Raw genomic sequence first — 13,780 nt, 5'->3', positions numbered from 1 at the left:
GGAATGCCAGTCTTTCACCGTCTGGAGACCACCAGTGGGCAACGTGAGAATGAAGAATTTCCTCTGCAAAACCAGATTTCCTTAGGGTCCGTAAAATAACTATCACATAGTTTCCAGCTCATTCAGTTGGCACTGATTTGTTCTTTCTGTGCCTAATTGAAATGCAGCTGTTGTAATTTCAGTAATTTCACATTATCCTGGGTTGAACGTTTGGATAACAAGGCATATCAAAAGACTAAACTTTAACCGTTTTCCTCAAATGAATACTTTCACTGACGTCAATAATTCATCTAAACGTGGAAGATGATTGTAACTGCCATATGTTTGGTTCTATTGCATTACACTAGATGTGTTTAATTAATATTTAAATGGTTTGGACCATTTTTTTTTTTAGGATTGTCAATCTTTTTTTTTTTTTTTGTCTTTTAATATAAAACTTTAGTATACCCGACTTCTCTGAGCTGCGGCACCTGGTAACATGCAGATCCTCACACAGTGATATTTATCTATTCATTTTTGGAGTGCAGTATTTTGACTTTCTTGTCTCAACCTAATGGTCAGCTTTAATTCTTAGAAAGTTCAGTTTTTCTGCAACGTAACTTTTTGAAAATAATAAAACCCCTTTTATTTTTATCAAATTTTATTTGATTTACAAACGAAAGTAATTCTCAAAAATGTCATGCAATGTTTTCTTAAATTTATTGCAATTGTATTTCATATTAGAAAGAAGCAAACCATGAACAATCAGGCACCTAAACTCCTGGGATCCCAATAAAGCAACTCCTGACAAATTCCAAATTCATTCTGTACAGGTTCTGTCCTCCATTTGTGAAAAGACTTTGATTTTTTTAATTATGTATTTGATATGTTGACTTGTATAGTGAACATTTTATATTTAAATTTGAAGAATTTGTCTGGAAAACTATTTGAGAATAGTATCTTAACTGAAACAAAGGCCTGACTGCATACATAATTTAAAAGCCTACCTACAAAACTACTTAAATTGTCAGTGGAGACACTCCAAGATGCTAATCAGATTCTAAAAGGTTTGAAGTGGCTTAATGGCTTCAATTTTCTAAGGTTGCAATGAAGCTGGAACCTATATTCAGTCATATATTCTGGGTCATGCTTCTCTTTCTGGCTGGATAACTAAAACCTTTTACACAGGAGAACAGCAGAGAATGAATGGTGAACATCAGATAGCAAAAATCACAATTGTGTTTGTTTTATAATATTACTATTTGCATTCAAACAAGGTTATTCATATAAATAAAAGCTATTCCCAAATGCTTGTGTAAGGTAAAATGCTAATAAACTCATGCAAATAATAAAAGAAAACGTATGAGGTCAAGAGGAGGAACAGTTCTCAATTCAACTGAAAGTCTTTTAACTTCATGTGGACAATATTCAGCCTGCTCAGCTTCTGATGCTATTAAAACCACTACTGAAAGTAAAGGATCGCTATAAATGAAACAACGGTTAATGGGAAAGAAGCAGTACATCCATTCGTGCCAAGAGACACAAGTGGACTGCGAGCCTCCACTGTGCACACACAGACTTCCCTTTACCCTGACTTTAATTACGCACCTTGTGGAGAAGAGCCCACTGCCTGCCTGTCTGCCCTGTATCCCAAAGAGTTCTCTGTAAGCCAGGAAATGCAACAGCTACTTGGCCCAGGGATTAAAAACTTGGGAACGAATGGCCAAAATCACTTAAGGAAGGACATGCATCAGGAGGAAGGTTTTGGGATGCGCATCACCTCCCACACCGTTTCAGAAACTTCCGAGGCCCAGACTGGACACCTTTCGCTTTTCCTTCTCATGACAAAGGTACGTGTATAGCTGTAGAGACAGGGAGTAAGAAGAACAAACTGGGGCAGTAACTGATGTGGAGGTTTAAGATGTTTGGACGAATACGCCTGGCGTCCTTTTCAAAAAAAGAGAAGCAGGCTACGGCCTTTTCGAAAATCAGCCCTGTATGAGACCCAGGTATCCTTGTGTTCACAGGCAAAAATCACCCACAGCACATATGAAGAGGTCTGTGTTTCGTTGTCAGCTAAAGAAGTTCTGTGATGCTTTAAAGCCTTTCAGTCCTCAAATATTAATTAATAAAATGTGCCTGTAGGAAGGATGGACACCCACAGAGAATCAGGAGCATCATTGCCATTATTGTGGTAGCTGCTCCTGTTCTTTCCAAGCAACCCCATTTTCTTTTTCTGTTCATCATGAAACATTTGCATCTTAAAGTAAGTCATTTGGTTTATCAACAGCTCGTTGATCTTTAAAACAAAGTTACAAAAAATCCACATCAACCTCTTGCAGATACTGTTTCTGAAATACATAGATAAGCTGAAATATTAAAAAAAACATTAGCCTATTGACATGTTTCAAATAAAAGAGATTAGTTATAATTCTCTTTAGTTCCTAAACATAGATCTCATGAATGCAGAGGTCCAAGTCATATGAACATCGTGACATTTCCTCCATTAAAGTATGTCTTAAACTTCTATCTGTATAATTCTTAGATGGGGTCTACTCCGTCTCTTCCAGGCGGATCAAATAAAATGCCTGGCAAATACCAGAACTGATCAGTTGCATTAGGTAACTTTTTGTGGTCCCTTCCAATCTCAATTATCCTACGATACCCTTACGATCCTTTGCAGACTAGGAAGAAATGTTTTTAAAGAATCTCATATTACATTTTGTTCCGTGGAGTAGAGCTGTATAATGATCCTCCATGATAAGTCATTCACTGCAGCTCCATGCTGCACACAAAAGAGATGAGGAACACAAGCTGCCCTCTTCTGAGCAGGTGTCCTCAAAAGGCTTGCAGAATCGGAGCCCAAATTGCCTTGTTGCATCCATGACTGTGACTCTTTCTAACTTTACTTTGTTTTAGCAAAAATTCAATATACTATATCAATTTCAATGAGCTACATATGCTTAAAGTTTTCAGTTTGCATGCAGTCATGTTAAATTTGAAGAATATGATATGCGTATAGAATTATATTCCATTCCAAAGACATCTTTTGTCCTTAAGTTTTGAAATGTGCCAACACACTGAAACGTTCCAAAACATTACCAGAAACCTTGGAAGTGGGTAATTATCAGACACATTTATCAGGTATTTATATGGCCAAGGGACACAAACTACCATTCTAATTTCAGAGTTTACTTGGGCAGAGATTTTAAAAAATGTCTATGTGAGCTACCTGGTCATAACTACTAAAATGCCAGGAGGAATGGATAGACCATTTCTATGGGGCCCACTGAAGTTCCTTTGCTATATGGCATAACACCATTCCTAAAAAACACTCTGCCCTGCAAAACTCTACACATGAGAGGTTATATAGGTCAGGTAACTGAGTACTTAACACTGAGCTATTTATCTACAAAAATTCATGAGATCCATAGAAAGAATAATTAAAATGTCTATTAATTTTAAACTCTTGTATTAAGCTGGATAATCCACACCCATCCTTTTTTTTTTTTATTATTATTATGTTAAAGGCATTTTGGGTGCAGAGAGAAACACCTATGCAGAAAGCAGCTTCAGAAGCCAGAAGATATCACAGACTGAGCTGTCCTCCACTCCATTTTGGCACTGCTTGCCAGCAACAGCAAGTCTTACAGGAGCCCAGCCCAGGCTGATTTAAGCAGAAGTAGCAGCCACTGTTGAGCAAACAGTACAACACTTTTAGATCTTGCAAAACACTCAAACTGGATTCAAGCATGTTCTTAAAGTCGAGCACTGCGTTACTGCCTGGCTTGAGGGGCTGGAGACTCTCAGGAGCCACACAGCACACCAAACACCACTGAGGCTGAAGGAGAGACACTGCTAAAAAAAAAAAAAGTGAGGCACCAGGCAGCATCGTCTTTAATCACCTTTTGCTATGTATCCAGCAATAAAGAAAGAAAACGTAGCTAATGCTGCTTCTATGATTCTTCTGTGCCTTCTTCTATTAGGATGTTTTAACTGTAAATAGATTGGCACTGTTGTTCACACAAGCAACAAACTGAGTCCTTCCCCTCCTCACTCGTGTTGGAAACACAGAATAGCTCCAAAGGTATGAATAGAGTTATTCCAGATAAGCAAAACATACAGCGTGTCTAGTTGTATTTGAATAACTATTGGAAATGCCAGCCTCGCTGAAGCTGGTAGTAAATCCCCACTGTTTTCAATACATCAAGGTTTCACTACTATAGCATTTTTTACATACTACCTAGCGTTCATGATAAAGTTGATACATTCTGGTTGAAAGTAAATTCCTCTTTCTCAGAAAATGTTGTTATATGCAAAACAGCAGCCAATACAAGCTATGAATAGATACAAAGGCAATCTTGCAAGAAAATGAGAAGGCAAAGAAGCAAAAACAACCTTAGATAGCATTTTCTGAAATGAGTAATTTGTGTTGTTGGGTCTGTACAAGAACCTCTCATCTGTTTTAATAAACAGATATATTTGTGCGGCTTACCTTCATATAACCAGTCTGCAATTCCATTAAAAATAATTCCTTCTTTTCCCGAAGATGTCAGGCGCAATGAGCTACTCTTTACATCAGGCTGATAGTAGATGTTATTTTCAAAAATATAAATCTGGATGAGGTAAGAGGGATGGAGAGAAAAAGGAACGTTTTGGTAGACATAAATGAATGTTCAGCAATGAATACGTAATTTCCTCAGGCTCAGAACAGTCTACAGAATAATTCAGCATGAGTTTTCACCAACATTGGCTTTGTATTTCCTTTTATTAGCAATTTGGACAAACTAAGCAAACTTTTAATACTTACGCCAAGCCAAAGTCTTTCTTTAAAAGAAATTGTCTTCTCAGTTGAAATGTTCCTCTTCACTTTAAGAAATATTATTACATTCCTCAGAATCATACAGGAGACAAATTTTATATCACAGTTGAATAGAAAAAGAAACTTCCCATTAATTCCATTCTATCTAATAAAATCATCTGTTTTTCTAGCTGTGAGATTAGACACACTTCTGCAAGTACATACAGCACAGTACATACATGCATCATAAAGGTAAGTTACAGCTTCATATCATGGTGTGAGAACTTACTGGAAAAGCAAAAATAAATAGCAGACTGCTGTTAACTTTTCTCAGCTTGCTGACACTATTTTAGACTGACACACAAACATTTTACCTCAAGTGTGCTATATAAATGCCCTTTATTTTCACAGCTAGGCTCCTCCTTTTTGTGTGAGGAAGGGACTGGACAGTCCTTTCCTCCTTCACTGCCACTTCTCAGCCTTTCCTGCTGTTCTTTCCCTGCTCACTTTTGCTGCAAAGGATTTCAGGTTCTCCCATTTTGTGAGCCTGAGCTCCAGGCTCCATCACAAAGCGCAATAAAAGATAGATAAAGATGGGGAGGGGGGGAAGGATGATAGTGGAAGATTTGGGAGGAGTTAAGGGGATGGCAAAAAGGGCAGGAGACGAATACAGCGTTGATGAGGAAGTTTTATAACGTGGAAATTCTTACATACTCAGACATATGCCACAAGGGGCTATACGTCTGCCTGTCTCCTATCAGCCAGGAGACCTTCGAGCATGCCACTGCAACACAATTTTGGTACATGTTGTCCCAAACTTCTCCATTAGCCCTATCTTTCCCAGTCTGGGTTAGTAAGACACAAACATCGGAGACACTAACAAGCCAAAAGCTACAGATGGGTATAAAAAGCAGAATGACGGCTACTGGCATTTCTGCTAATAATGCTCTTCAGCCTTTTTGTCTGTACTCCTGCATACCTCATTTTCCTCAGTTGTCAATGCTTGTGACTAGACTCTTATTTCAGCTATAACTGCCTCAGAGCAGTAGCCCTTTTCTTTGCTTCATTGTGAAATTACTATGGCCACATATGTGCTTGCACAGCTTAACAATGGAATCAAACTAATATCAATATTATGCACCATCTTGATTCGCACCAAGAAAATGCAGCTAACAGCGATAGAGATGCAACACATAATAGAAATTTTTGTTACATGATTTCATCAACGTACGCTGATATAAGGGAGTCTCAGGGACTGCTAACATGAAGCAAATACATTTCCACCGAAGACCATTTAAAAAGCCTACTCATTTATCATTCTCTCACACTTCTGTGATAAACGACTTATGGGAAAATACTAACCAGAGAACAAAGTATTATCATCACTATTACTGCTGTTCTCTTCGCTTCTAAATTACCATCTGAAATAGATTTCCCTATGACTCCCCAAACTAACGGCATTTCTTGATTTTTAACAGTAGCCACTTTATGATTTCTGCTGCATTAAGCAATAAAGCTGAGTTTTATTCATACCACGGACAATACAATGATTTTCACCATTACTAGGAATCAAAGGTGACTTAGAATAAAGTACTTTTTGGTCAGAAAATCAAAACTCAGCAGTGAGTTCAAAACTGAAGTAAAAATAGTTGATCCAGTTTGAATAATCCAAAACGTACTGACCAGTAATTACATTTATAGTTATAAATAGTATTTGGTAGAGTTGAGAATTTATGGGAAGCTGACATACAACCCAGCATTGACACCAAGAGAAAACAAGGATTAGAGAAAGCTGGACATATCAAGCTTTTGAAATAATATCAACAAACGCTTCTTGTCAATGTATATTTCCATAAGAAAAATGTACTTTTTTTCCTAAGGTAAAAGAAACAAACACAAGTATTAACAAGGCATGGCTAATTGCTAAAACAAGAAAAGTACAATAATTCAGCCAAGTACTTGCTATTTAAGTGAACTAAAAATATTCCTATTGGACTAAATTACAGATAGCATAAGCAGTTGGAACCACTCTCTTGACAATTGCTTAGTAAGGAGCAATTTCTTACAGTTGACAATCTCTTCTTATATAAAGAAGTGCTTTCAGGAGATTATAAAAAAAGCCTACTTGATCAAATTATTCTATTTTATTTAGGCTTCTTTAATTAAATGAGCTCAGCCTAATGCATTTTTGAAGATCAGAAGCAGAATTTTTTTTTCCTCTCCCCCCCTTTCAGGCCATTTGTATTTTTAATGGTGAAGACACTCGTTGTGTCTAGTCTCTGCAATGCAAAACCTTCATTGAAAGCCATCATTGCCAGTCAAAGTACAGGATTAAGAACTACTTGTTTTATGACTGAACCATGAAAAGGTCTTTAATCCTGTTATTACTAGTTAGCAGGCATCACTAATTCCATTTGACACATTTTGGATAAGTAAATATCTCAGAAGGAATACTCACTGTTGCGCCACTGATTGCCGGCTTCCTTGGCTTTATTCCCCATTCATTTCCTAAAGCAGCTTTGCCTCCTCCTCAACCAGTTCTCAGCCACCCTCTGAACATCCATCCCAACAATCCTCTTAGTCTACTCTGTCATCCAAAGTTTCCCTTCGCTCCTCATCACTTGTGGCACGTGTTCTTTCAACTTTGAAAGCTAGACCAAAGAACAATTTTTTTCTTGAACATATGGATTGGCACCTTTTACATTTCTTGAAAAACTTCAAAGCCAACCAACAGCTCTGTCCCAAGCAAGATCGAGCTCATGGCTCACCTGAATTTAACATTAAAAATGATAAATTTCTGTTCCTTTGCAAAACATTTATGAAGTAGAACCGTTCATGTTCATCCACATAACTAAAGAGCACGTAAGTGCACATTGCTGATTTAGGGTTGGCGCACCGGCAAGTATCACTCTGCACTGGCTGCAGCGTTTCGAAAGATCAATATCCTCATGCTTGAGGCTGTAAAAACATCTTAGAAAGATTCACCACTATGGTTAGTCGTTTAATCTCATCTATAATTTTGAATATTTGTTAAATTTCAGGAGATGCCATTTTCCACATAAAGGCCACCAACCGCTGTTTGTACCGACAGGAATGGCTTCGTGCACATTTCCTGCAATGATGCTGCCTAAGCCCTGCAGTCAGGACTGCATTCCCCTCCGTTCCTGACCATGCCAACGAGCTCATCTGTAGTTAACTCCTTCACCTCTTGGAAATAAGGACTTGGAGTTAAAATGTTGATTTCTGCAGCACAGCAGGCAGCAGAGTTGTAATAGGAGTGACAACATTATCGCAAAGGCTACTAGTTGTGGCCCAAGAGATTCTTTGCTTTGCTCTCTGTAAATCCAAGCTGAGGATTCAATTAAGCGTAAGTGCGTTGTGTAGCCACGAAAACCCATCTCTCATCTTATATTACTGCCAGAGCAATGAAGCCAAGACAGACGTTTCTAAATGGCATATTCATTGTGAATTCTTCTTCCCAGAATATTTATATGGTACAAATGTACCTCATATGCAACTCTAAAACCACTGAAATTGTAATACATCACCACTTGAAATTAATTTTGTTCACAAGTTTGTGAACAGATCTTGCACGCTTTTGTCTAGCATCGGCACATACAACACTGACCAGCAGCTAAGCGTCCTGGCTTCGTGTGCCTCTGAAATAGCTGCAACTAGAGCACGCGTGTGCACAACACTCCTGGTTTTAGCAGAGAGCGGGGAAGTGGGCTTTTTCTCCCCGCTTAGTCCTTGGCTCTTGTTTGCCTGCTGTGGCCATGACACCACTCCACGCTCCTCCTGCTGCAAGTCAAATGTGGAGTGACTTCAGGAGTAAAACAGACACTGGTTTCATTTTATGTGGATTATCATGAGCACGCCAACTATGAGTAGAAATGAAAATATTCCTCAGCTGAAACATGCAAAAAATCCAGAAGTCCTTAAATGTCACGGTGAAACTCTCTGCAGCAAAGCACTTAAGTTCCTTTTTGTGGTTCATACATTTTTAGGTTTCTTGCTCGATTTAACCATTTCCAACAATGCTTTCTGGTGAAAACAGTATCTGTAGAAAACGCCTTACAGCTCTAGTTTATGTTGCATCAAAATATATTTCAAAGCTTTTATTTCAAAAACACAAAGACTACATGGAAATGTTTAGCTTTTAGGTGGTGGCTGCTGCTGCTGCTTAGTTGCAGTAGAGCAATGCACAGAAGCTGAATTTATGAGCCAGAGTTTGGTTTTCAAAATTGAGTGAAAGAGAGAGCAAGTGGCTGGGAGAGAACTCAGACTTTTTTTCCTACAACAGAGCCTTAAATTCTCAAATACTATAAGGCAGATAGCAAATAACAACACTGGGCTAAGAATTATTTATCAAAACACAAAATTATTCTTGGAGCAGAATCTTGCAAATACATGTCCCTAAAATCCTGACTCCAGTAAGTAAAATTAAACATGTGCCCAAAGGTTTCCAGGGTGGGGACTTTCACGTACTTCATCACTTTGTATATTGTATTTTGGGCAATGTCACATAAATGAAAAATTCTCCTTGCTAGTCTGTCTCCAGTCAGGTATTTGGGAGGAGGTAAAGGGGCTTTTCTTAGCATACACTTGAGTCTAATTACTACATCATGAGTACTAAAATGTTGGCTGTAATTACTGAATCTTCCAAAACTGCTAAAAGAGGAGTTGCTAACTACGTATCAGACAGGTATTCTCATGAATACATCAGTGGCTTTGTGCCCAAAATGCTTTCACAGTTTTCAGGCATGACGATAAGAAAATAAATTGAAAAAGGCACAAAGTGGAACCAGGCTGTGCTATCTTATATGAAAATGATTATTACACTTTTTTTAACCTCTTCTTTTCGCCACCTATTTCCCAAGTACTTTTAAAGTATTTTAAATTATTTTTTAGCTAAGACCCATGCTGTAAATGGGGATAAATATCAAAATATATGGCCTTCAAAATGATTTGACTTTTTGTTTTCTTAGAGATTTTGCACAGCTAATCACATCAAGCCTTACAGCAAATGAAGAAAAAACCAAAGCATTTCTTTAATTATTCTATTAAGTATTTTTCCAATTAATGAAAAACATCTGCAAGCACGTTTTGGATTAGTGCGAGATTAATTCTTGATAATGATCACATTTATTTCAACTGACTGTGAAGAATCTGAGGCTCTGATTGCTCTAATATTCTACCTACAGCACTAATCCTTCCCCTTCTTCCACACCTGTCAGCCTCTAAACTATTTTTTCATAAACCTTCTTCTAAATTAATTTATTCCAAAACACTTATTTATTGTTTGCAACATGTTTCACAATTGCATGATTTTCTTTCAGGCTGAGGTCTTAAGCAGAGCACCCAGTCTGAGCAGTTAGTTCCAGATGGCAGACAGCTGTGAAAACAGAGACATCTCATCCCACAGCTGAACGGCAAACCCCGTGCCAATAGCTGGAGAGGTCCCCCGTGTGTCTTTAATCATTTCAAACACTACAGGCAGAGAAAAGCCGCTAAATTACAGAAAAATGCTCCATTTCTTCCCTTTAGGTGCTCTGCTGAAGCCTTCTGCATGGGCATATCCACACTCAGTCGCTCCTCGGGTTGCAGGCTAGCGTATCGGCAGGAGGACAAGCTTCTCACTCCCCAGCCGGCCGGCAGCAGTTGGCCTGGAGCTGCACGGGGTGCCCGTGCGACCGCCCACCCTGCACGCAAGCAGCCAGCGTGTGTGACGCAGGGCTTTGAGCTCGCCACCAAAGCGGCGGCAGCTCCTCTACCAGAAGCGGCCAGCAGCCACTTCGCCCCGGCAGCTGAGACCGTCACTATCAGATATTTGCACGTGTCCTATATATTCATCCAGACACCAAAGTTCAGCCTTGTAGTTATAAGCAAATGCCAAGTTTTCTCCCGCTGGAAGGGAAACATATTTCAGAGCTGCAGCCCTTGCTGACAAACCTTCCCTAGAACCGGTCGTCAGTCTTGCAGAGAAAAGCCACCAGAGAGGCAGCTCCTCACAACTCTGAGGTTAAGGAGGTAGACCTAGCAATCTAGCATCAGTCCTTTCTCTAGCACACACTTGGATAAACTTACTTTTATATGAATATAATAAGGCAGCTTACCGTGCAACGACTTCTTAAAATACAATACTAACCGTATAGGCATAATGTATTGCCATTGCTGTTCCCCAATAGGAGAGGGGACCATCTTGGGTCTAGAAGCGACATTACTCACTCAAGACATGCTTTGCCCAAACTGAAGGTATGTCTCTGCACTTTGTACCACCGCCAGGTACTTGTCGGCCTGTGTCACACTTACTTAGTGTAGTGTGGCCACAGTTTAAAAGCCATGAGAAGATATAGATATCCTATAAGGCAGAAGTTTACACATCCCCAGTCTAAGATTTCCACATTACCTGATATGAAATGATAGCAGAAGTCACTAACTACTAAGAAATAAAACAGAAGAAAATTACTTAGCATGACCTTTAAAATTCTCTTGATGCTTATCATGAGGAAAACTTGGACACTTAGCCTATAACAGCTAATATATCAAGGACTTATTTTCCTAACTTAATGTGCAAATCTTTCTAATTAATCCTCCACAGTTTGAGCATCGCAGATTTGTTTGCCTCCCTGATTGATACCATCAGCACAAATAGATTTTGCCATCAATAATAATAGAAATATGTACTGCAAACTGCAAGTGTCAGTGGGCTTTGCAGACACAATTTACGCTTACAAAAGTTTTAGTAGCTCCTGAAATTAACTTTTCAAGATAAAAAGATAACACCTAGAATCCAGCATCTTGTCATGAAGGAGAGAAACAGTGGAGTGTGACTAATGGCATGACCAACAGATTTCTCACTACATGGATTCGTCAGGACAAACCTCTAGTTCAAGGAGGGTGCCAAACAAATTTTAAAGCTACTGAGCAGATACAGCTGGAAAGGAAACAAAGAAGGCGTCTGTATTGACACATCTTTGGAGAAAAAGAAATCCGTACAACAAGCACTGGTCTCTTCCCGTACAGGTGAGCGCTCTAAATAGGAACCAAGGAATTCATCACATACTGCCACAGACTGTCTGACCAGCAAAACTATAAGTAACTACTCCAACTTGAACAACTTCAGCGCTCCCACTTAATACCCAGAGAACATGATAGTCTTCCTTACCTTTCACAAACAGAATATGAACTACAACAAGACAAAGGCATTTCTGATTATGCCCAGAAGGAGACCTTCAGGCCTTCAGGAACTGCTGCTGCCTGCAGAACTCCAGCAGTTGCCAGCGACAGTCCTGAAGACATTGACATAAAGCACCCTCAGGCAGCCCGTCTGTGGCTATATTCCTGTGTGACCTTGTCAAGGACACACAGTTCACTGCTCTTTGGACTAGCGCAGGTGTCTTCAGAGACCGACGTTCTACGTAACAGACCACTCAACTCTTGCTCTATCAGGTAACTATTTTTACTGATGCAGCACGTGTGGTCCTGTGCACCCACATAGATGGTGTGGCTAACCAGCTGACTCCGCCATCACCATGGCTGACAGCTGTATCTCAGCATAGGATCTATCAGACTTCTTCATTTCCTAAGCATACGGCAAAACTCCATCCCTTCTTCTTGTGAGACTGCCAACTAATTAGTTGGATAATTAATTCTTCAAAAGCTTCAAGATGTTTTTCCATCTGGGCTCGCCTCTTACCATTAGTTCTGTCTCCTGTCTTACCATACATTAACCGGGGCCAAATCCAACTGCCGTTAGTTAGGTCACTAAAATTTCCAGATGAAATCTGTTTTCTTGCTAACAACTGTTAATACAAACAATATCAGCTATTAATTAGACAGAAGAAAGTAAAATAAAGAATAATTTCTTAGTCGCTCAGCAAATTTTGTACTTTGCTCTTCAGAGATCAAACCACAACTTCTCCAGTTTCAAGTACAATACTAAGCTGGCACAGCACTATTTTGCAGCTTAACTTCATACTGGGAAGGGAAAGAAGATCCCACGACACATGCAGCAGCTGTATTTCCCCCAGTCCTGAGTACATGTTGGAGCATGTGGTGGAACAGAACACTCAGCAATGGGGGAATCGGAATAACACGTTACACTATCTAGACCCCAGCTAAAGGAGCACAGTTTAACCAGTGGTTAACCAGCAATTAAAGCCCAGAGACAAAGACACTGGCACACAGAGCCCTCACACATAAATGTTATGAGGAAAAGGTAGCCTGAAGCTAAATAGATTGATCAAAACTTGCTTGGTTGTGTTTATACTGCATGACCATATATATGTACACATACATATTATATATAGCCAAAGAGTCAATGTTTCCTGAATAACATGCTGCTCCATATGCAAAGTTCAGTGCAAGCAAGTGATCTTAAATAAACAAATAAATACGTGGCATCTTAAATTAAATCATTAATTTTAAAATTATTTTTAAGTGATTTTTAGAAAAAAAGGTTGTTTCAATTCCTACTTCTGTTTTGGCCCCAATTATGGAAAATGCAGATATCTATTAACTTCCTTTGATTTGTAAATAATATTTCAACTAACTTTGGATTACAGGAAAAAATTAAAATCAAACCTCTGCAATCACTTGGAAATCATTTGGTTGCTGTTTTTCAACACTTGCTGTCAAGATAACAAGTTTGATTTTCATTTAAGTACTTAACACATTAGTTAGCACTTTATAGTTCAGAGATCTGAAAAATTATACCAGGTAGCTCCACTTACAGAAACTTAGAATTAGTTTTCACCAATGTAAAAAAAATTGCAATCAGGCACAGTATCCATCTATGAATTACCATTGCAAATAAAGACCTGGCTGGGCATGTTCTCTACCACTGTTCAACAGTCTCCAATGCCCTGATAGACATTTTTTTTTTTCCTAATAGAGCCACTGATTACATTATTTGTAGTCACAGTGTAATGTCTGTTCTCTTTCTCAAGTCCAAACTGGACAAATGTTTCTTGTCACCTACGACGTCACTTACTATAC

At 38.9% G+C, this 13,780-nt stretch overlaps 1 protein-coding gene across 1 annotated transcript in view; it reads right to left on the bottom strand.

Moving 5' to 3' along the window:
- Nucleotides 1-13,780, bottom strand: part of LOC104620952 (inactive dipeptidyl peptidase 10-like) — an 81,636-nt gene that overhangs the window by 31,444 nt on the left and 36,412 nt on the right. Inside the window, 2 exon segments of the mRNA XM_010287318.1 lie at nt 2-63; nt 4,475-4,595. Coding sequence (XP_010285620.1) covers nt 2-63; nt 4,475-4,595 — 183 coding nt within the window.

The sequence above is a fragment of the Phaethon lepturus genome, unplaced genomic scaffold (assembly GCF_000687285.1).
Source record: "Phaethon lepturus isolate BGI_N335 unplaced genomic scaffold, ASM68728v1 scaffold7320, whole genome shotgun sequence".
NCBI lineage: Eukaryota > Metazoa > Chordata > Aves > Phaethontiformes > Phaethontidae > Phaethon > Phaethon lepturus.
This window is presented reverse-complemented; position numbering and strand designations above follow the sequence as displayed.